Here is a 24,698-nt window from a genome sequence, read left to right on the forward strand (position 1 = left end):
GAAAGGGCAAAAGTGTCAAGAAAAATATAAGAAAGATGCCAAGGGGTTCCAGCTAGGCAAAGTCAGGCGCCGAAACCATTTATGCCTTTTTGCGCCGTTAGCATTGTCTATGGAAGATATCCCCCTGTTTGGCTACACCTATTCTCTCTAAACTTATCCCGAACAATAATAATTTCTTGCTTGTTGCCAAGCGCCAGCTACACTCCAAACAAACAAAACCCTCTTTTTTCCTTTTTTTCTTTTTTTTTTTTTTTTACATCCTTCACCTAATAATTTTTTAAAAAAATTAAATTACATGTTTAGTTTTTAAAATTAAAGTTACTGTTAAAAATATTTAATAAATCTCTCAATTTTAGATTTTGTATTGAATATGTCTCTGATAAATCCAAATTTGTTTAGTTATTGATCTATTAAAATACATACTATGAATTTGTGAATTTTTTTTTATAAAATAAAATTTAGAGACCATTTTCTAAAATATAGAGATTAAATCGATCAAATTTATAAATTAATTTTTTGCTTTGTTAAACAATTGGAGATGGTAATTCAACTTTTTTTAATAAGTTCACTCATTGTAAGGTTAGAGATCGAACCATCAACTTTTGAAAATGATAATTATTGATTATGTTTGGCTTGGCTATCTCAGTGAGTTGAACTTTACTTAAATTCACGTCATTATATCTACAATATCCTAAATGTCAAACACACTAATTATAATTTAAAATTTAACTAATGGAAGCCTAATTTTAATTATACAATTAAAAGTGAATTTTTTTTTTTTTTTTTTTTTTTGTGTCTAAGTCGTGTCCCATTTAGACCCGAGGTTTCAAAATGTTGCCATTTTTTCTTTAAGTTTTGAGTTTAATATCAATTTAATCTCTAGGTTTTAAAATTTTTACCCTATAAATTTTATTTCAATTTGATCCCTAAGTTTCAAAATTTTCAATTTTAGTCTTGTTTTCTCACTAAAGCCTCACTTTTAGTATTTAATGTTCATTAATTAATTTATAGAATTTATAGAATTAGAATTAATTAAGTTTCACTAATTTTTCAATCACTATTAAAATTATCTTAAAATTTCACTTCATAATTATTTATAATTAATTAGTAGACATTGACGTTAAAATAGAAAAGTGAGTACTTAGTAAAAAAAACGAGGATAAAAAAAACCTTGAAATCAAGGAACTAGACCGAAACAAAACTCAAAATTTAAGTTTAAAAGTATAATATTTTGAACTCTATAGACTAAATCAAAATCAACCTCGACTAAACGTATAAAAACTTGGATACCAAATTAAAATTATATCTAAAATTTAGAGACAAAAATGTATTCCTTTTCATTAAAAAAAAAATATCCACAAGAGAACAAATATTAGTTTTGCCCATTTTGTAAGAGGGAATTTTAAAAATTAATGTTTGTGTGTTTTTTTTCAAATCAATTTTGATCTAGACTAGACAAGCATAGGAATTTCAAAGGGAATTCCATTGGTCAAAGGTAAGTGATGGGTTTTCTCTTTCTCTCTCTAGATTGGCAAATAATGATAATGTCTTTGTCTTTAGGAACACAAAAATAAGGGTAGAATCTGATTCCTTTACCTCTAAAAGCTTTTTTCTTTTTAACTTCCCATATGCTCTCAATTACTTATTCATTCCAAATATTACCCAATATTAAATACCCATGAAAGCTCTTAATTAAACACATTTTCCTTATTTTTCCACAAAAAAAAAAAAAAAAAATCTTCTTTTTCTGTTAATTACCTTAAAAATAATTGTGTTCCATATATTAATATAGGTATTTAGTACCTTATTTAACCCATGAAAGTTTAACGTCTGTTTGATTGACAATCTGAATTTTGTTTTATATTTTTAGATTTATTAAGTTCGAAAAATATGTGTTTAGCATATAATTCAATTTTATTTTCTACAGTTATTTTTGAATTTTGTTATCCAAATAGTGCAAATTCTAAAAAACAACATTTTTATATTTTTATTGTATCCATATTTTGAATTTTAAAATGTAAAATTATATTACATAAAAATCATCTTATAATCTCAATTCGATTTTTTTAAAATTAAAATATGTATTATGTAATGTGTTATAAATTATCTAGTGTTGTAAAATAATAATTCTACGAAAAAAATTTATTATAAAACATATTAATAAATAAATTAACAGTAGTTTATTGTCAACTAATATTTAATTGTAATTAAAATGAGTTTTATAATTCACAAATATAATATCAAATACATTTTAAATAATTGTTTAAATTAGAATCTAGTTTTTTAATCTATTACTAAACATATATCTAAAAAATGAACTTTATTTTCATTGAATCTCTTATTTTTAAATTTTTGTTTTCAGATTCTCAACTAAACAAGTCCTTATTTATTTAAAAAAAAGTTAGGCCAAATGTAATTTCCTTTTTTTTTCTCAACCAAACTCCAATTTATAGGTAGTTGAAAATTTGAAATTTCTCCATATTGAGAAGTTGCAATCTCTTTAGGGTTGTGTTTACTTCTTTTATCTTTTAGCATTTTAGACCTATTTTCATGTCCATATTCAAAAAATTACATAAATGAACCAAAATTACATTTAAATAAGAGGGATCTTGAAAATAAATATGATTAAAAAAAACTTAAAGGATTCGATACTTACTACCTATAAAACAAAGTGCACATTTTTTTATGGCTCAATTATAAAAAGTTAAAATTAGGTGTGTTTGGATTCAAGCAATTTTATGGTGGATGACCTCTTGAAAAATTTCTAGAAAACAAGTGAATAAAGACAAATTATGTTGAAAAGAATTGTTTTGGTTTGTGGAGATAGTCTTCACTGAAGTAGTTCAAAATAAACAAAAATGACATCAGATCGCACAAGATACAGGAGAATGTCGGAGCCATAATTCGTCGAATCTAAAATTCGAATTTTGGACCTAAAATGTCACACCTATAAAATTTTATAAATACAAAACCCGAAAAGAAAAGATAAGTTAGTTCACACTTTCTCAAAAAAGATAGTCTAATTAATTTAAACATTTAATAACATTTTGTCCCCAAACTTTTGTTGTTAATGATTTAATCTCTATACTTTCAAATTTGTAATAATTTAGTCATTGAATTTTAATACGTAACAATTTAGTCCTATCGTTGTCTTTACTTAATCTTTTCTTAGCCCTTTTCTAAAAATTATTAAAATTGTAGAGGTATAAGACAATTTGGATGAACTTTGGGGATGGAGAAGAGGGGAAAAAAAATGTAAACAAACAAACAAAAAGCTGTGTTACTTAATGAGGACAGTTTGCTCTAGCCTTTATTTAATCTTTAATTAGCCCTTTTTCTCTTTGCTATAATCTTTTATTAGTCCTTTATGTCTCAAATCTGAGCCCTGTTTTTTTTTTAAAAAAAAAAATCAAATAAAGCTGTGGGCCAATTAAAATTTTTCCCATTTATTTAACCATTAATTCTATAGATGCAAATCATTCATTCTTCATTCATAAAATAAATTTAAATATAATTTACAATATAGCATGGTCTAGCACATTCCAGTGCATCACATCTTAATATATTGTTATTTATACAATAAAGTTTTTAATTCAAATGTCAAAAATGGAAAGATAATGCTAAGTGCTAAGCACCAACGTGAGCCTCACCATTGTCAACATATATATATATATATATATATAAATAATGATAATAAATGTAATTTTTTTAATGTATACAATTATATGATACGAGTATGTATGGGTATATTTACCTTGTTATATGGTTTTTTATAAAATTGCATTAATCATGTTATTAGGGGATCCAATGCTTCATAATCTTTGATTAATTCTAGAAAATCATTATTTTTTACTTACCCACTTCATTGATTAATCTCTCTCAAGTCCCAAATTATAATGGTATTTAGTTTATAATTAAGTTTGGCATGTCTTTGAGTGGAACATATCAATTTCAATTTTGGATAATTACATTATAGTTTTTGTCTTTAAACCATGAGAATATGATTCTAATTTGATTCTCTCTGATTTTTTTTTGTTTATAAAAATTGTAATTAACATAGCTCATAATGCTAATCAATAATACAAAATGTGATAGATATCATTTATCTTTGGCTAAAATTCAAATTACTTTCGCTCAAAACACAATTCCTTTTTTTACTTGTATATTTGATATTAATTCGGTTCTATTCGAAACACTTGAAAATAAACCTATGTTATTATATAAATAACACTATGTATATATGAACAATTTAGGAAGAAAATTTATTGAAGAAACTATTTGAGGATGAGTATAAAGAAAAGGTTTCGTAAATTCACTATAGCCTATAAAAAGGATAGAGCTTCAAACTTATAACTTTTTTAAGGAGAGATAGATGTATTATTTTTTAAAAAATATATATATTTTAAATAACAAAATTATTATAAAATATTTATAAATACTAGCAAAATATCACAATTTATCTACAATAGACCGCGATAAACTACCATCTGTGTCTATCATGACACAAATAGATACATATAGTAACCTATTGCGGTCTATCACAGACAGATAGTGAAATTTTACATATTTATAAATATTTTAGTTCATTTTCCAATATTTGAAAGTAACTATTCTTTTAAAACTCTGTAAAGGATAAGTATGTGAATAATAATGGTACAAAGTTCTTTAAAATAACAAAAGAAAAAAGAAAGCTAAATAAACAAAACACTAAAAATCCTACTCGATTGGAATTAGGAATCTTTTGGTATATGAATATGTAATTCAAAAATATCACATTCTTTAAATCAATTTGATTTCCAGAGATGTTGGATTTGTAATGGCTCGCCTTTACTATATGCATGCATAAATCTCAAAACGACTATTTCACAAATTTTAACTAAATCAAACGAATTTTATTAAATAAATAAATTTTATGAAATCTAAATAACTGAAAATCTTTGATCGATGTCCCCTAAAATATAAGTTCAAAATAAATTTCTTGAAGTTTTATAAATAAAAATTTCAACAATGGAACTCTAAGTTCAAACATCAAGACTGGAATTTAAAACACTAAAACATGAAAACATGAGGAAGCATCTCTCTGGTCCCAATAATACGATCACAGATTCCTTCGACCATTCGTCGGTACGTCCTTGCACTTACCTGAAAAACATAACATAAAATATTATGAGTATAAAATATTCAGTAAGTAACCCCACTACCGGGATCAGGCTAAGCATCTATGTCCTCTAGATGTCACTCTCTAGTGGGACGTGCATAAACCTCTACTTTCCATGGGGTGGTCAACTAATGAATAGTTGAACTCACTCTACCATTAATTAGGTGTACCTACAAACCTCTAATGAATCGAAAGAAACACGAAACTCTGATGAACCCCAAAAGAAACATGAAACTTTTGGTGAATCCCGAAGGAAACACAAAACCTATGATGAAATCCCGAAGGAGATCACCACCTCTAGTGAATCCCAAAGGAAACACAAACCTCTGGTGAAACCCGAAAAAAATACAAACCTCTAGTGAAATTCCAGAGGAGATCACCACCTCAGTGGGTGTCTAATTATGGATAGGGGTAACTACCACTATCATAAACATAACATCCATCATAAAACATAGTCCCACAACATGCAAATACGTATCATTAAGATCAATGTTCATCTAGAAAATCATAATAATAAATTAACTAAGATTACTTACCTCAAATTGAAATTCCAAAATTAATCCAAGAAATCAACCTCCAACAAAAACTTAAATTAATGTCTCAAACGCTTTGTTTACTCCAAATTTATTCCAAACTTCGCTCAAAGATTCAAATCTATACATAAACCATAATTTAGGATTTAAAATCCAATTTTCAATATTTATAACTAATCTAAAAAATTTCATAGTCTCAATACTCACTAATTATGTGCTCCAAAGCTCCAGAACTTGTTAAATAGTACACTAACGACTTTCAAAATCTTGAATCGGTGTTCCAAATCTTATAGGTAAATCAAGTTGGCCAAAATTCAGTGTGTACTAAATAATCAATCAAGAAATCTAAAGAAAAATCATCAACAACTCACCAAATAATGGCAAGTGGCGATGACCGGCGGATGCACAACGGTGAACGATAAAAAAAAATGAAAGTAACAAGGATTTTTCTCTCTAATTGACCTCCTTTTAGAATGAAGTGAATCATTTGGAATAAAGTGGATGGTTGTATTTATAGAGCAAAAATATTCTTAATCCTTGTGATTGAAGATGCATAATATATTTTTTTAAATATTTATTTTTCCCTTTGTGATTGAAGATGCATAATATATGGAGATGGGTTATACCCGACCTTCACCCAAGCATTACTCTTTTAAAATATGACTAGGAAAAATGATTAAAATGGCTCTATCAACCCTAAACCCATTCTTCCCCTACACTCTAGCTACACAAATTGAATTGTTTTCCTTCATAACTATATCTATATGGGATCTCTTACTCTCTTCTCGTCCGATCAATGGAGCTCCAATGTCACGTTTAGACTAACCATTTTCTTCTCCCTAAAATCAAACACAAATGTAGCAATGGTACATGTTAGGAAATGAGGTTGTAATCAATTTACCAATTGCTTCCATTCAATTGTTGAGAATCTCATAGGGAAGAAATTGGCGGACCTCATAATCATTATAAAATATATGAATTGCTCATCTCATTGTCAATGTTTGCTTAATATAGTATCAGAGTCCACGAAGTCCAAACGAGTATTTAATCCAAAAATTGATGAACCAAAGAGGCTAATAGATCTTTTAAAGTTAATTCTCATCAAAATTAGTGAAATGATGATTTCCATGTAAGAATAAACTTAATGAGGTTGTTTTGGACGCTGAGTTGAGCTCAATTGTATGTGGAGTTCATATGTCTGTATTTGGAGCACAAAGTTGTTTTGTCTAAGTTAAAATGTTTATGTTTGAGGTGTTGAACTTAAAGTTTGTGTTTGAGGTGTTGAAAATTCTTGAAGTATCTACAAAATGACACAAAAGAGGAAATTAGTTTTTTTTTTCTAGAATTATGTTGAAATATGTAAATTGTAAATAAATACCACAAAAGTAAGGATCTAGAATTGTCCTAAGTTTTCTTTAGGTTTGAGGAATTCCTTTAGATAAGAACAAACCTTGAAAAATCTAGATATTTAAAATCCAAGAAAAGTCTAAAGAGATTCTTTTACTTGTGTTCCAAGAATCTCATGTCTATAAATAGGAGATGTGGCCCCATATGTGAGCCAACCAAAGTTAGAGAGTTATCAAAGAAAAGTGAGTGAATGTTAGAGAGTAAAAGAATATTCTCTCAAAAGTGTCCGTCTTTGTTATCAAAGAAAAGTGAGTGAATGTTAGAGAGTAAAAGAGTATTCTCTCAAAAGTGTCCGTCTTTGTTCTTTCCTAAATAAAAGTTTCTTTCTTCCAATATTGCCTATCTTCTTTTTTGGGCCAATTTCTTCAACAAGTAGTATCAAAGCCAAGTTAGCATAGCTTGTTGTGGAGGAGCTTCTGAAGATCGAATACAATCCAGGACTGTGAAGCTTGTTGTCTGGGACATAACTACTCGCGAAGTGTATTCATCACTACAAGATGATGGGAGATCTTCAAGTTATGGAGAAATCAAAAGGCTCAACATTCAGAGCTATAAAACATGTTCCACATGCATGAAGTCATATCTCTGTTGGATTTTGTGTTCTAAATCTCATATATCTTGTAGTTTGTAAAAACGAATTATATATTTAATAAAATAAGAGGTGTTTTATTACCATTTAGACTGCATTAATTCAATCCAATAAACTAAGATCCAAGGTTAATTTATGAAACTTAAAACATGTATATGGTTGACATATAGGCGAATCATGTTTAAGTAATAACTTAAATGGTTTGTAGTAGATGGATAAGTTTGGGTATCTTATCTTGGTGACACTACGAATACGGTTCACTTTGTAGTTATTACAATTATTGTAAAGTGCTACAAATGATTCGATCCTGATCATTCATGTGGAGACATATGAGCGGAGGTATTCTATACAGAGAGTTTGTATAAGACCGGACCATGAAATGAATAGTCTCTCTATATAACACCGTTACTAGAAGAGACTTACATTTCATTAGGATGACCATAGGTGACTTATCCTTAGTCCCGAGTGAGTAGTGAACTCCTATTTATGAGGGCGATCCCCTTTGATTTGTATAGATGAGAGTGGCTATATTAGCCGACTCAACAAGCCTACCATTTTAGAGATTTGTCCGAGTAGGGAGTTAGGAACACAACTACAAAGATGGAATTCACTCTTTCCCGACTTTAGGAAAAGTAGATAAATTACTCCTTTGATAGCTGATTTTGGGTCTTGAACAATGAGACCTCAAAAAGCCCGAGAAGTGACAGTTTATAGTTAGTTCACTAGAGGGATCAGTGATACTTAAGGAGTTAGATGTAACTATAAGGGTAAAACGGTAATTTGACCTACATGTAGTTATGAACGATTTGTGAAGGGTTGACTCACCATTGATTGGTTATATCTATGGACACATAAATATATGTACATTACAAAGAGTGCAGCTACCTCTCTTTAATAGAGTGATTGGTAGTGAATGAACATTGATTAATTTAGTTAAAGAGTTTAATTAATTAATCTTTGAGCTTCTAATCTGTAGGTCCATAAGGTCCCCTTGTTAGCTTACTAAAAGATAGTAATGAGGAATGATTTGAATTGTTTAAATCACTTGAAGGAATTTTATATTAATATGATTATTATGTAATGTGGTTAATTATAGATGTGATTTATAATCCAAATTATGTAAGAGATAAATTTGAATGAGATTCAAATATTAAATTCATATGAATTGGATTCATATGGAATTACAGTATAAGAGAGATGTATTTGAATGAGATTCAAATGTTATATTTATATGAATTGGATTCATAAAAAAATGTATGCATATAAATATGCGGTATTTATATGTTAATTAATTAACTTTATATGTATGATTTAATATAGTTATTTAATTGATTGATTAAAAAATTATGAAGAATGAAGGCTAGTATAAATATGTGATATTTATGTTAGTTAATTAATTTTATACTAAATGTGATTTAATATATAGTTATTTAATTAGTACGTCAATTAATTATATAATAGTTATTTAATTAATTAGCTTTAAAGATGGAAAAAGAAAAACTTAAAGAAAGGGTTAACCCTTCTCCATATAAATACATCTTTATGGCAGGCAAGGGTTTCATTTAATGAAAAACCCTAGCCTCCACACAAAACTCTCTCAACAAATTCTCTCTAGCTCTTCCTCTTCCAAGTGCTAGCGACTACACTTCTACTCCTTGGAATCCAAGAGAATAACGAGGTAACTCTTATGGTGGTGTCATTGTTCGTTGAAGAGGCATTTGTAAGAAAAGCGAGGCGAAATCGTGAAGATCAATATTTGACAAATGTTAGATTCATTTTCCCTTTACATCTTCTTTAATAGCATGCTTCAATTTGATGTCAATCCTTTGTTTAGTGTAAATTTTTTACTGTTTTTTGTTTGTTATAAAACTGACTTTGAAATTGCACCGCGATCACACGCTTTTGCGGGATTTGATTCCCTTCAATCTCCAAGGTCAAGACTCGTGAGATGTTGTAGGATGCATTGAAATCACACCATCTGAGGATGCTATTGCTTTGAAGAAATGGAATATCAAGGCAGGTAAGCACATGTTTGCAATTAAAACTACAGTCGATGAAGAAATGTTAGAGAAAATAAGTATAGATGAGACATCGAAGGGAGTATGGGACACATTTCCCTCAATTTTCTCGAAGAGAGATGATGCGAGATTGAAATTTCTAAAGAACGAGCTCCTATTAGTTGCTCAATGGGAGATGATTATCAACTAATACTTCACTAAGGTAAAAACTCTATGCTGTGAAATCTCTGAGTTAGATCATACTTCTGCTATTTCATAATCGAGGACGAGGAGCATTATTATTCATGGACTTAACCTGAATATAGAAGCTTTATTGCTACTATTCAAGGTGAGTAGTCCAACCTTCTTTGATTGACCCAGAAAATATGTTTGCTAGTTAAAAAGCATTGGTTAAGCAAATGTCTGAGGTCACAATAAAGAGTAATAACAAATAAGCACTCTTTAGTGGCCAAAGAAAAGGTCAATCAAAATCTCAAAAGAAAATAGGATCAAAAGGAGATGAAGAAACTCCAAAATGCTCTTAAGTAGGGGGAGCTAGTAAAACTGATTGAAAACACAAGCATAGGAAAAAGGGTTAATGTTATGACTATGGAAAGGTAGGACATTATGTCAAAAACTATCATCAAAAGAAAAAGCCAACAGAAAGCAATGTAGTCACCTCCCAAAATGAGACATTAGTGAAAGAGAATAAAATGCATATGCATGTTTTGCAACAGCAGATTCCAACCCCTAGTTGACATCCGCTGCAGTGGAGAGTGTGTTTTTGCTTAAAACCTAACGCAGGTCAATGTGTTTTTTTTTTTTCAGCAACTCGTTAGTATTTCCGTTTAAAGCTTTTAAAAATGACCGATTATTTACAGTGGAAAGAATCGTGTGAAGAGGAGACAAGACAACAAGAATCGTGTACGACCTCGATCCCACTACTCTCCAAAAGAGGAGATAAGACGGTAACTATGATTTATTAGTCTTTGAGACATGCCTGGTAGAGAATGATGATTTTGCATGGATCCTTGATTCAGGTGCTACCAATCATATCAGCTCCTCTTACCAAGGATTCAATTCCTAGCAAACGTTGTCACGGGGAGAGATGACTCTTCGAATCGGTACTGGTGAGGTTGTTTCAGCTGTTGCTGTAGGCAGACTGAAGTTATTTGTTGACAAGAACCGTTATCTATTACCGGATAATGTTTTTGTAGTTCCTTTTGTAGTTCCTCATATAAAGAGGAACTTAATCTCGGTTTCTTGTCTCATTGAACAAGACTACACCGTGTCCTTTTCTGAGAATAAAGTGTTTATTTTCAAGAATGGAATGGAGATTGCTTATGGTTCAATGGAAAATAACTTATATGTACTAAGGTCGTTAGTCATAAAACCCTTGTTTAACACTAAAATGTTCAGTACGGCAACAACAGCTAAAAGACCAAAGGTTTCTCCAAAGGAAAACACCCATCTTTGGAATCTAAGGTTAGGTCACATCAACCTCAATAGGATTGACAAGTTGGTGCAAAGTGGACTTCTAAAGAGTTTAGTAGAAAACTCCTTACCGGTATGTGAATCATGCCTCGAAGGCAAGATGACCAAACGACCTTTTACTGGAAAAGGTTATAGAGCCAAGGAAGCCTTAGAACTTGTACATTCAGACCTTTGTGGTCCGATGAATGTAAAAGCTCGAGGTGGGTATGAATATTTCATCTCTTTCATAGATGATTATTCAAGGTTTTAGTATCTCTTCCTAATGCAATGTAAGTCTGAAACCCTTGACAAGTTCAAGGAGTATAAGGCTGAAATTGAAAACTTATTAGGTAAGAAGATAAAAAAATACTACGATCTGATCATGGTGGAGAGTATATGGACCGCTAATTCCAGAACTATATGATAGAACATGAAATTGTGTCCTAACTCTTGGCTCTTGGTACACCTCAGCAAAATGGTGTATCATAAAGGAGAAATAGAACCTTGTTGGACCTAGTTCGGTCTATGATGAACTATGTTCATCTTTCAGACTCGTTTTGGGGTTATGCAGTGCAGACTGCATGTTATATCCTGAACAACATTCCCTCGAAAAGTGTTTCTGAAACACCTTTTGAGTTATGGGAGGCCATAAAGGTAGTTTACGCCATTTCAGGATTTAGGGTTGTCCGGAACATGTGCTAGCGACTAACCCAAAGAAGTTGGAACCGTGTTTGAAGGTCTGTCTCTTTGTAGGCTACCCCAAGGAAACGAAAAGAGGATACTTCTATGATCCAAGTGACAACAAAGTGTTTATTTACAAAAATGCTCTCTTCTTGGAAGAAGACCACATGAGGGATCATAAGCCACGAAGTAAGCTCGTTTTACATGAGATCTTAAGTGAGACTGAGACTATTGAGGGTTCAACAAGAGTTGTTGAATAGGCCGACAAATCAACAAGAGTTGTTGAGGTCGAAACATCTAGTCAACCAGCTCAAGAGTTGAGAGTGCCTCGACGTAGTAGGAGGGTTATGAACCCATCGAATCGTTACATGGGTTTGACTGAAGCCCAAAACATCATTATGAATGATGGGGTCGAGGATTCATTGTCTTTTAAGAAAGTAATGGAGGATGTTGACAAAGATGAATGGGTTAAGGTCATGAATCAGGAAATGGAGTCTATGTACTTCAATAACGTCTGGAGCTTGTTAATCCACCTGATGGGGTAAGACCAATTGGGTGTAAGTGGATCTATAAGCAAAAAAGATGTGTAGATGGAAAGGTACAAACCTTTAAGGCTAGACTCGTGCCGAATGGTTATACCTAGGTTGAGGGAGTTGACTATGAGGAAACTTTCTCACCTGTTGTCATGTTGAAGTCTATCAGGATTCTTCTATCCATAGCCACATTTTATGATTATGAAATATGACAAATGGACGTCAAGACTGCCTTTCTTAATGGTAATCTTGAGGAGACCATCTATATGACTCAACCAAAGGGGTTCGTAGTTCCATATCAAGAGCAAAGAGTTTGCAAAGGTTCGTAGTTCCAGATCAAGAGCAAAGAGTTTACAAGCTTAATAGGTCCATTTATGGGCTGAAACAAGCATCTAGATCTTGGAACATCAGATTTGACACTGTTGTCAAGTCGTTTGGCTTTGACTAGAACGTTGATGAGCCTTGTGTTTACAAGAAGATCATCAACAACTCAGTAGCTTTCCTGGTACTGTATGTAGATGATATCCTACTCATTGGTAATGATGTGGGGTATCTGACTGATATTAAGAAGTGGCTAGCTGCCCAGTTCCAAATGAAATATTTGGGTGAGGCACAGTATGTTCTCGAGATCCAGATTATTTGGTCGCAAGAACAAACGGTTAGCCCTGTCTCAGACATCATACATTGATCAAATGTTGATGAGGTATAGGATGCAGGATTCTAAAAGGGGTTTGTTACCCTTCAGACATGGAATTGTTTTGTCTAAGGATCAATGTCCTAAGACACCTTAAGAAGTTGAGGAGATGAGACAGATTCTCTATGCTTCTGCTCTAGGAAGCTTGATGTATGCAATGTTATGTACTCGATCCGACATTTGCTATGCAGTAGGGATTGTCAGTCGGCATCAGTCCAAACCAAGATTTGATCACTGGACGGCGGTCAAGACGATCCTCAAGTATCTTCGGAGAACAAGGGACTACATGCTTGTGTATGGAGATAAGAATCTGGTCCTTACAAGATACACAGACTCTGACTTTTAAATCGATAGATATTTTCGCAAATCGACATTGGGGTCAGTGTTTACTCTGAATGGAGGGGCTGTAGTTTGGCGAAGCATCAACCAAGGATGCATTGCATACTCTACTATGGAAGCCGAATACGTAGCTGCTTGTGAAGTAGCTAAAAAGGCTGTTTGGCTGAGGAAGTTCCTTTCAGATTTGAAAATTGTTCCCAATATGGATTTGTCTATCACTCTTTATTGTGATAACAGCAAGGCTGTGGCAAATTCGAAGGAACCTTGGAGTCATCGTTGGGGTAAGCACATAGAACAAAAATATCACCTGATTAGGGAGATTATGCATCGTGGTGATGTAATAGTCACGAAGATCGCATTGGAGCACAACGTTGTTGATCCCTTTACAAAGGCCCTCACGACTAAAGTGTTCAACAGTCACCTAGAGAGTCTGTGTCCGCGGGACATGCGACATCTTGTCTACAGCAAATGGGAGATGATACTGAGGTATGCCCTAGTTTATTGTATATTATATATTTTTATATTGTATTGTACATTAGTCTCCCGAGTCATTAGGACAAGTGGAAGATTGTTGGGATTGGTGTTCTAATTCTCCTGGAGTCTCAGTGTTTTTGTAAAGATACACATTGTTCAATGAATAAAATAAGTGTTATTTAATTCTAGCATTTACTCATATCCACTAAACAAATCTCATTGGTTATCTTATGTGAATTTAAGCATGTATATGTGATATACAAGTGGATCATGTCTTAAGTAATAACCTAAATAGGTCTGTAGTATAAGGATTAAGGTGGGATACATGATCCTGGTGACACTACGGATACGACCCGCTTTGTAGAGGTTTGCAAGTGTTGTAAACTCTTACAGATGGTAGATCCTGACCATTCATGTAGAGACGTGTGAGCGAGAGTATCCGATACAAAGAATTTGTATAAGACCTAAACCACGAGATGACTAGACTCTGTATATAACGTCATTGATACTCGAGACTTGCATCTCACCTAAACGACCATAGGTGACACGATCTCAATCCTGAGTGTTTTGGGAGCTCCTACCTTTGAGGGTGGTCCTTTGATTAGTATGGATGAGAGTGGCCAGATTTCCAACTCAACATGCCTACCTTTTTGGAGACTTGTCTGAACTAGAAGCTGGGAACTCAATCCACAAGATGGAATTCATTCTTTTCTCGAAGTAGGGATAAGTAGAGAGATTGCTCCCTTAAGGGGTGATTCCGGGGCTTGAACATAATAGCCACAACTTCTCTTTGTAAGAGAAGACTAGATCATGGTAGAACTATGACTTATATTCATTAGAGAGATCAGTGGTACTTAAGGAGACAGATGTAATTACAGGGCATAATGGTTATTGGCCCAACTGTACTTACGAGCGATCTGTGAAGGGTTGTCGTAGTGCTGATTGGTTAAGATGGACACATGATATATCTGTTGTAAAGAGAGTTCAGTTTTTGGTCTTTAGTGGAGTGCCTGGCAGTTAATAGATGGTGGATCCCGTGACTAAAGAGTTTAGTCAGTTATTCCCGTACCGTTGGAGCTTCGAGCTACAGGTCCATGAGGTCCCCTTGGTAGCTCAATGGATTCAGTTGAGGATCAGTTCTTGGTGTTAATTTGAAATGTTCAAATTGACAAGAGGTATTTTGATTATATATGATATAGTCGGTATGATATATGAGATACATCTAGTGGAGGATTGATGTAAATGAGATTTACATTAAGTACCATGGAATAGAAAAAGAACTATGGTTTATATGTTTCATGAGATGAAATACTAAAACTATAGGTTATAAATATAGTATGATAAGTTGGTTATCATTTATATTTATAATAATATTAATTATTGGATAATTAATTCTTTTTCTTTAATAACCAAGTGAGTGGGTGGTTATTAAATTCGTGGTAACCGTGACTTTAAAAAGAAAGTAGTTCTCCTATTTTGAAAACATGATTTATAAAACGATTGAAAATTTTTTTGGGTTTTTTCTCTCGGTGCAAAGGATCTCACGGTAGTCGTCAAGTAAATACGAATTTACTTAACGATGACTGGGCGAGCTAAACAATCGTGCAATATTTAATAAATGATCGCATAGTTTTGCTAGACAATCGCTTGCCCAAAGTAAACGATCGTGTAGTCTCTGTAGACGACAGACCGAGCTAAACGATCGCATATCTTTTGTTAGAAGATTGCTTAGCTTTATCTAAACGATTGGGCATTGACCTATACAATAGGTCTCCACCATCTCCCACTTGCCTAGTCATGTACGCGATCAGTGTTTCCTTCTCCATCTGCCTCATACCAAGTATGAACAGAGCCCACCCTCTGGATTCTCACACCGAGAATACCAAGATCGCCTTGTTGATGGTGTCTTACTCAACTCGACACCGTCGAGGTTTTTTGGAGGTCGTTCGTGTTATTGCTGAGGAGTTCGTGACCAAGGTGATCGTTGTGGACAAACGCGAAGTGTTCGTGCTGTGTTTGTGCTGTGTTGTGGTCGTATAGATCGAGTGTTCGAGGTCGCTGTGGTTCAAGCGTTCGTAAGCAAGTAGCGTGGAGACGAGGTGACAAATGTTCGAAGAGTTATTCCTCGTTCATTTGTTGTTCATGCTGTAATTTCTCTATTATTTGTATAACCGCTTGTTTGAAGTCGACTATAAATATATGTTCACTCATGATTGTAATTTGGAATAGTCTTTCTTCCGCTGCTCATGGAAATCTCACATCCGATTTCCTTCAAATAAGACATAGAAGAATAAAACGGCAGATTTGTGGCATGCAAGACTTGGTCATGTTAGCTATAGAAAATTGAAGACAATGATAAAAAAGTCTATGCTTAAGAGGTTGCCTCAACTTGATATCAGAGAAGACATGGTCTGTGCTGATTACCAGTATGAGAAGGCACATCAACTACCATTCAAGGAGTCCAAATTCAGAGCAAAGAAACCATTGGAGCTGGTGCATTCTAACGTATTTAGTCTGGTTAAACAATCTTCAATTAGCAATATGCACTACATGGTGAATTTTATTGATGACTTCTCTAGGTATATTTGGGTGTTCTTTATGAAAGTGAAGTGTTAAACAATTATAAAATTTAAAGAATTCAAAGAACGACTTGAAGGTGAATTAGGAAAGACAATTCGATGCCTACATTCAGATAACGGGGAAGAATACATGTCTAATGAATTATCTCAATGATTGCAAAAGTATAAGATATGTCATCAATTGACGTGTCCAAACACTCCACAATAAAATGGGGTGAAAAAAAGAAAAAATAGACATCTTGCAGAAGTATGTCACAGCATGTTACATGCAAATAATGTGTCAGGAAGATTTAGGGTTGAATGCATGAGAATAGCAGCCCATGTGGTTAACACTTCCCCAATAGAGGCTTGGATTCAAGTTGCTTTATGAAAAGTTGTTGAACATCAAGCCAACATTTAGGCACTTTCGAGTCTTTGGTTGTGTGTGTTATGGTACCAAATCATTTGGAAAGCAAGTTTGACAAGAAAACAATTAGATGCATCTTTTTTGGATATGACAATCAAAGAAAATGGTGGAGGTGTGTTGATCCTATCAATGGACGATGTTATACATCAGAGAATATTATATTCGATGAAGCATTGTCATGGTGGGCATCTGAATCAGAAATGGCAACCAAAGATGATAAATCTTTCAAAGAAGGATCAAATGAAGAGATGAGTCAAGTGCAACAACCTCTAACAGGAGGAGAAGAAGAAAATGATGAAGATGAAGAGAGCAATTAAGGACACATATCGTGTAAATGGGTTCAACGCATATGGGACTTGGTGCCAAAGCCTAAAGATGTTCAACGCATATCGAGTAAATGGGTTTACAAAATTAAAACTCGAGCAAATGGGACGGTAGAGAGATACAAAGCTCAACTGATAACTCGAGTGTTCTCTCAACAGTATGGCCTGGACTATGATGACACGTTTAATCCTGTAGAAAAGCTCACTACTCTTCGAGTCTTATTAGCACTTGCTACTAGTAAGGATTGGGAGCAACGGTAGATGGATGTTAGGAACGCTTTCTTAAATGGAAAGTTGGATCGAGAATATACATGGAGCAACCAAAAGGATTTTAGGATGAAGCTCATTATGTCTACATATGCAAGTTGAGAAAGGCTTTATATGGTTTGAAGCAAGCACCAAGAGCCTAGACGAAAAAATTGCAAAATTTCTAACTGAAAGTGGTTTTGCATTAGCTCCAGCATATTCCAACTTATTTGTCAAAGCTCAAGACTCAAAGATCACAATCATATTAGTCTAGTTGATGATTTAATCATAACAAAAGACCACATAGAAGAAGTTCGATAAATAAAGTAGAATATACTAGTCCGATTTGAAATGAAAGAGCTTGGAGAACTAAAACATTTCCTTGGACTAAAGGTGGAGCACTCAGAGAAAGGATTGTTCCTTGGACAACAAAAATATGTAAAAAAATCTTCTGCAGAAATATAGAAATAGTGACTACCAACCAATATCTACACCAATGGAGGTTAATAAAAAGTTCTACATGCATGAAAGTAAAGATCTTGTAAGCTCAACGATATATCATCTGTTGGTAGGAAGTTTCATTTGCCTTACTTTAACAAGACCCAATATCTCATATTCCGTCGGAGTTGTGAATCATTACATGCAGAATCCGAAGAAGCCTCATTTTGAAGTAGTTCGAAAAATTTTAACACATCTAAAAGGAACAAATGAATGTGGCTTTTTATATAAGAAAGGAGACGACTGCAAGTTAGAAGGCTTTTACGATGGTGATTATGCTGAAGATCATGATACACGGCGATCAACTACTAGTTACGTGTTCAAACTTGGTAGTGGAGCAGTTTCTTGGTGTGGCAAAAGACAACCAAAAGTCACATTATCTACCACAGAAGCAGAGTAACAGTCATGACAGTACAAGAGAATATGTGGATAAAGCAAATAATGAAGGATTTTCATCAAGAAGTTAATCATGCAGTGACTTTATTCTGCAACAACCAATATGCAATTCGCTTAGCTGAGAATCCAGTATTTCATGCAAGGACAAAGCATGTGGAGGTACATTACCACTTCATTGGAGAAAAGGTACTTCAAGAGTAAATTGAGATGAAGCCAATAAAGATAGAAGATCAAGTTGCAGATGTATTCAGGAAAGAGCTACCTGCAACCAAACATGCAAAATTTCGACAACTACTCGGGATGATTGAAAGACCCATAATAGTTAGTGTTGAGGAGGAGTGTTAAAATATAAATTAACACTAACTAATCTAGAAGATTTTTGAAGTATCTACAAAATGACATAAAAGTGTAAATTAGTTTTTTTCTAGAATTATGTTGAAATATGTAAATTGTAAATAAATACTACAAAAGTAAGGATCTAGGATTGTCTTAGGTTTTCTCTAGGTTTAAGGAGAATTCCTTTAGATAAGAATAAACCATGAAAAATTTAAATATTTAGAATCCAAGAAAAGTCTATAGAGATCCTTTTACTTAGCCTCCAAAGATCTCATGCCTATAAATAGAAGGTGTAGCCCCATATGTAGCCAAATAAAGTTGAGAGTTAGCAGAGAAAAATGAGTGTAGTAAAGGAGTATTCTCTCAAAAGTGTTTATCTTTGTTCTTTCTTAAATAAAAGTTCTTTTTCTTCCAAGATTGCCTCTCTTCTATTTTTGTGCCAATTTCTTCAACAGAATTGAGATCATATGGTAGAGGTATCTGAAAACGAACAAAATCTACAAAACTAAATGTACTGTAGGAAGAAAAGAATCCATGGAATAATCTATAGAAAAGACGAGAGGATCTCAAATGAAATGGAAGAACTTCAGTCGAGGGTTGAGAAAGAAGGTTTCATAAGGGGGTTGAGAGAAACGAGGGCTTGAAAGAAGCTTGAGGAATAAGGTAAGTCAGTTCACTGTAATCCAAGTCCACCGACTTCCATCTTATATGATATTGGACCGGACCCCAAACACTCAGTTGGATTTTGAACCCAACTCATAGCAACCCATGTCGTCCCCCATGAAAATATAAATATGCAAAAGACTAATAAAAACAACCTTTTTATGTATAAAAGAAAAAATAAATTGAACATTTTAGTGGAAAAAAATCCAAATATGAAAATGATATTTTAACCTACTCTATTCTCTTATAGTCTTCCTATAAATTAATGTAGACTTGAATGTCGTGGAGCTCTTTGTACAGCAAAGCCAACTCTTGAAGTTTGAAATGGCCTCCACGAAAAGCTTAAAACTTCTTTGGATTTTGATTATTGAGCTTGGACTTGAATTCAAGGGCCACATCCACGTGTTCCACAGTACGAAGTTCTGTTAATTCATTTTCGTGGCAGCCATGAAAGGGCATTCCAAGCTTAAAAGATAAAGAGCTGGTTGATGGTGGTGTAAGTGAAATTGACTAGGGGTTTCTAGTCGAAGCAATTCTAATGTACAACAAAATTGACATCTTTGAGCTTTTTTGGCTATCAAAGAACTCGATGGAGGAAGAAGAACCGTACGCAAGGATGATGTAGAGAGATTCTTGATTTCAAAACCAAAATTGAGCAATCGATTCAGTTGAATCTCAATGAACCATACGATAATACCAATAATCTTGGCTAGTTCAGTGAAAACCCAAATCAAACGAGCTGGTAAGGACTAGAGTAAAATTCAGGATGAAACTAATATTAGATGCCATAAAGTAGTTGATAACTCTAACACGATCCCACAAGTCTACATAACTTGACAAAACAACCACAAAAATTCTGGAACATTCAATTTATTACTACCACTCGCTCAGCTAAATCTTTATCATAGACTTAAGAAACTAGAACTCGGAGAAAATCAGGATAACAGTACATATTTTGTAGATACATACAGCAGTCCATCGAACACGATCGAGCTAGTTCATGGGTTTCTGGTTGGTGGCACATTTTAGTTGCTTGATTGACGTAGTTCTGGACGGACAAAATCAGCATCAGCTGGAACAGAAATGTCAACAGTAGGTCTCAACTGGGCGCATACTTCAATTGCTCCATGAACTGGGTCAGATAGGAAGTTGCTGATGAGGTCTTGGTTAATGGCTGAACCATTGTCAATGGCAACCAAGGCTTGTTGGGTGAGAATGTAGTCGAAGCGAGGAGCCCACTTCCGAGATCCCAATCGTGCGGTTGTGGAACAGTTGTCAACCATGAAAGAAACTCCACGGGCATGCATGAATGGGTTCAAAGAGTCGACTGATTCAATCACACTTTCGTTGATGATCTCAGAATAAGAGTGGCCCTTTTTCCTCAGAATCTCGATCTGAAAGTAGAAATTTATTATGAAGCAGGCCAGACAGCTCTTCGTTTTGATAACCAATGGAATAGAATAAATTTTAAGGTTTAAGAGTCAAGTTAGCCCGTTGTTTTCGTAACTACTGAGTTCTATCCATCGGAATAAAATTTAAAGTTTATAAGAGTCGGCAAATTGTTATTAGACAGCAAAATTCCAAACCTGTGCCATCATCAATGCCACATATACACCAGCAGTGAATGGATACAACGGGCCGAGGTCACCTGCAGGACGTGATTGCCGGACACGTTCACCGACTTTCCACATCCGGGTCTGGTCAATGTTGCCCATTGGGAAAGCTGGGAGACCCTCCTTTTCCTGTAATATGAGAATAAGAACAATAATAAAAGGAAGATCAAGTTATGAGGTATTGAAGGCACCAATCCAACAAGAATGATAAATATCACCGTGAAATAAGCTCGTTTTCACTAAAAAGTATTTGATTTCACTAAATATTATTGCTGTTAAGGGGAAAAAGGGTACCAACGTACATAAAATCGCCGGCCAGCAAGCACAACACTGCGGATCTCACTTCCAGTGGCAACATCTTCATAACATTCATAAAGAATATCCATACAGGGGTAATATGATGCACTGTATGCTCTCTCAAATTCCTTTTTCTCATCAGGAGAGAAGGAATTGTACACTGCCAACATTCCCTGTATAGAAAGATAAACAAGGCCATTACCATAAAGCAAGTGCATGCACGGAAAATTACTGAAAGTTGAATCTAGTAAGCAGATACAACCTTGGTGGAAATAGTCTTTGATATTATTCCTGTTATGCTTTCAACAGTGTTCTTGTAAGCCAGGTCTTCAGCCATTCCATTTTCAGTGTACCTTCTGAACAAGGACTCCACAATTCCATGCACAGCACCAAGTAGAATACCTATAAACCACAGCAGAAGAAGTTGGGTATCCACAATTTGTGTGTGTATTTGAATGTACACAACACAAGAAGTAGAGTGGAAAGTTTACCTCGCTCGCCAAAGATGTCACTCCTGTATTCTTGCTCTAGAGTTGTAGCGAATGTAAAGGGAGAGCCAAGGGCAACGGACCAACCCAATGCAACATCTGTGGCTCTGCCATCAACATCCTGTAAATTGTACATAGTTAGCTACCAAGTAGCTCAATCAATATCCACCTCAAAGTGGAGAAAACGATATTACCTGGTGAACTGCAAAACTAGAATTAATTCCTGCACCATTGACCTCTTTTCCTTGAACATAAAGTCTCCTCACAGATGGACCCATCCCCTTTGGACAAACAGCAATCACGCTAATATTCTTGGGGAAATCAAGCCCCAACGACTGCAAGTGGCCAAGAAGAAACCCATGGGAAAGCCCAAGAATGCTGTTTGGTTTCATGTGAGAAAATATCTTTTCATAGTTATCAGCCTGCAAAGTACAATGATATTAAGAAACTTACAATTGTATAAAAATGTGTAAAAGCATGGAAGTTAGCAAACTTACCGAAAAGGAATTGGTCGATAATCCTCAGAATACCAAGAAAACAGGAAATCAAACAAATATATCTACTATCACAAGCACTTAACTCTAGCTTAATTGTACTAGAAGCAACAAAGTTGAGATAACTTCACCAACTGACCTGTGCAGAATCGGAAATCAGAAGCATGACAAGATCACTTTCGGATATAGTTTCATATATATCACCCAAAGTTCCATTCTCTTCAGAAAAACCAACTGCACGAGCTTCCGCAAAAGAGCGAGAACCCTTCCTCAGGCCAATCTGTATTAAGGAAAATCAACATGCAAAAATCGGTGTTTATATAGGTGATTAACCAATAAGACAACATTACAACCTACGGTGCTATAGGAAATAAACACTCAAAAGACGAGCCTTGTACAAGAGACTGAGTAAATTTTATTTTACAAAAAAAATAAAATCACCTTAACCACAATATCAGACTTGGCTTCAGCAAGCGAGTCCCTTAAATTCTGAGCTTGTGCAGGTGCCTGATAAAAAATCAATAAAAGAGTGGTTAGAGAAAGTTGATTCTTCCTAAAAATATTTTAATGAACCAAAGCCATATACACTTTCTACATTCAGATGCACACATCAGCTCAGTTTCTCAAAACTACAATGCTCTAGCTTCCAACCCCGAGAAGACATCGCAGCAATGTTTAGTACCTTGTCAATCACTTCCTTGCATTTTATGCCATAAACTTTTTCGTTCATACCAATCATATGCATAAATGAAAAAAGTAAAATCTTTGCACGCAGGTTGAAAGTTGAAATGCAAATTTTCCAATTTATCATTACTTTGGTAAAGTGTCACATCTTTTTCTTTATTAGTATTAACAGAAAAATCAACTCTCAAGTGAAACAAACAATTTCCAAAACCACGTTCATGATTGCAATAAATAAATAAACAAGTTTGTATATGTTAAATTCTGCAGTTTACTAAATCCTTTACCATCAGAATATGGAAGCAAGAAAACACAACAAATATAAAGATTGCAGAATGTGAGATAACATTACCTGGGAACCCCAGCCAATGACACCGATTTTCTTGATCCCCTTGAAGGCTTCCGGCAGCAAGGGAAAAAGATCTCTACCTCCTCGAACAATATACTGAAATCCGAAGACAAATCAAAAAGAAACGAAACAATCATACTCCCATTTCCAAAGCCCCAAAGTCCCAACGTAAAGAAAAAACAACCAGATCTCAGGAATTAGAAACATAACAATCCATTTCCCTTAAAAAAAATCCCCCAAATCCAGTACAAGTAAAGGAGTAAAAACCTCATCATGGCCAGCGAGATTAACTTTCTCCTTCTTGAAGACAGATGTGTCAAAATCGAGGGAGGTTAAGGGTTTGATGGCAGGAACGGAGACCATGCGAGCACCCAAAGCTGAGCCGACACCATTAGCACCACCCATACCAACAGCTTTGAGAGCGTTGGACCCGGAGGAAGAAGATGATGACAAAAACCCTAAGCTGGATGGAGTTAGAGGCTGCAAAGCAGCAGCTTGTTTTAGGGTTTTGGTTGATGAAACTGAGATAGAGGGAGCGAAATATGTGGCGGCGGCCATCGATGAGTCAGCAAAGGAGTGAGGAATGACGAAGAAAGGTGAGAAATGCAGGGTTTTAATAGAGTCTCAAGGTTGGTTCATTCGTATGATTCAATATCCACCTACCACGTGTAATTTTATATATATATATATATATATATATATTTTTTTTTTTTTTTTCCTTTGAAAGCATAGTTTTATATTTGTGTTCGTAAATGGTAAATGTTAAACGATAAGAATAATTGGGGAAATATGGATGTTTTAGAAATTAATCCAGTAAAAATGGTTGTTTTGAAACTATTTAGAAAAAAGGTTTTTTTTTCCCTTATTTGAATACGCCTCTTCAAGAGATCGTATTCAATATTATTTTAATATTTTTTTGACTGCTCGTCTTGAATGTATTTCTTAAAGGACACATTTAAATAATTAAATTAGGAAAAAAAAAAGATGAAATGTCAAATCCGTCTAAATGTATCTGTTCAAAAGATGCATTCAGACGCTTGACCGTGATGAATTTATCGTTTTCTATTTCACCCACCGCCTTAAATTTTACCCATTTCCCCCCAATTTCTTCACTTTCTTCCTCCATTTTCTCATTAACACCCATTTTTCTTCCATCTTATTTGATTCTTTTTCTGATCGGTTTATTGCATACCAAAATAATTTTTAAAGTCATTAACTTGTTATTCAATTCTTTTTCAGACGCTTTACCAAATACGATATTATCTACTATGAGGGTCTTGCGTAAACTCACCTCTATATATTGAGTGTGATATTCAAATAGTAATGTTCCAATGGAAGAACAAGGTGATCTAGCAAGAAATCAGGATGTTCCTATTTGACCTAATGTTCAGAATGAATATCCAGCAACCTCAGTCGATCATTTTACACGTAGTTCCATTATGTCATCTCCC

General features: G+C 34.1%; 1 protein-coding gene and 1 pseudogene across 1 annotated transcript; one reads left to right on the plus strand and one right to left on the minus strand.

The window, feature by feature from the left end:
- The first annotated feature begins 7,598 nt into the window (after positions 1–7,598).
- Positions 7,599–10,229, plus strand: LOC150036355 (uncharacterized; annotated as a pseudogene).
- A 9,846-nt stretch (positions 10,230–20,075) lies between these two features.
- Positions 20,076–23,970, minus strand: LOC120078013 (ketol-acid reductoisomerase). The gene is made up of 10 exons (XM_039032186.2): positions 23,515–23,970; positions 23,251–23,343; positions 22,659–22,724; positions 22,357–22,497; positions 21,918–22,145; positions 21,727–21,844; positions 21,498–21,637; positions 21,241–21,408; positions 20,912–21,067; positions 20,076–20,719 (listed from the first exon to the last, which is right to left on the minus strand). Exons 1-10 carry the CDS (start codon positions 23,803–23,805, stop codon positions 20,351–20,353), a joined length of 1,770 nt encoding a protein of 589 aa, XP_038888114.2. The 5' UTR covers positions 23,806–23,970; the 3' UTR covers positions 20,076–20,350.
- Between the last annotated feature and the right edge of the window lie 728 nt (positions 23,971–24,698).

Source organism: Benincasa hispida, chromosome 5 (assembly GCF_027475165.1).
Source record: "Benincasa hispida cultivar pf3 chromosome 5, pf3_genome.v1.1, whole genome shotgun sequence".
Lineage (NCBI taxonomy): Eukaryota > Viridiplantae > Streptophyta > Magnoliopsida > Cucurbitales > Cucurbitaceae > Benincasa > Benincasa hispida.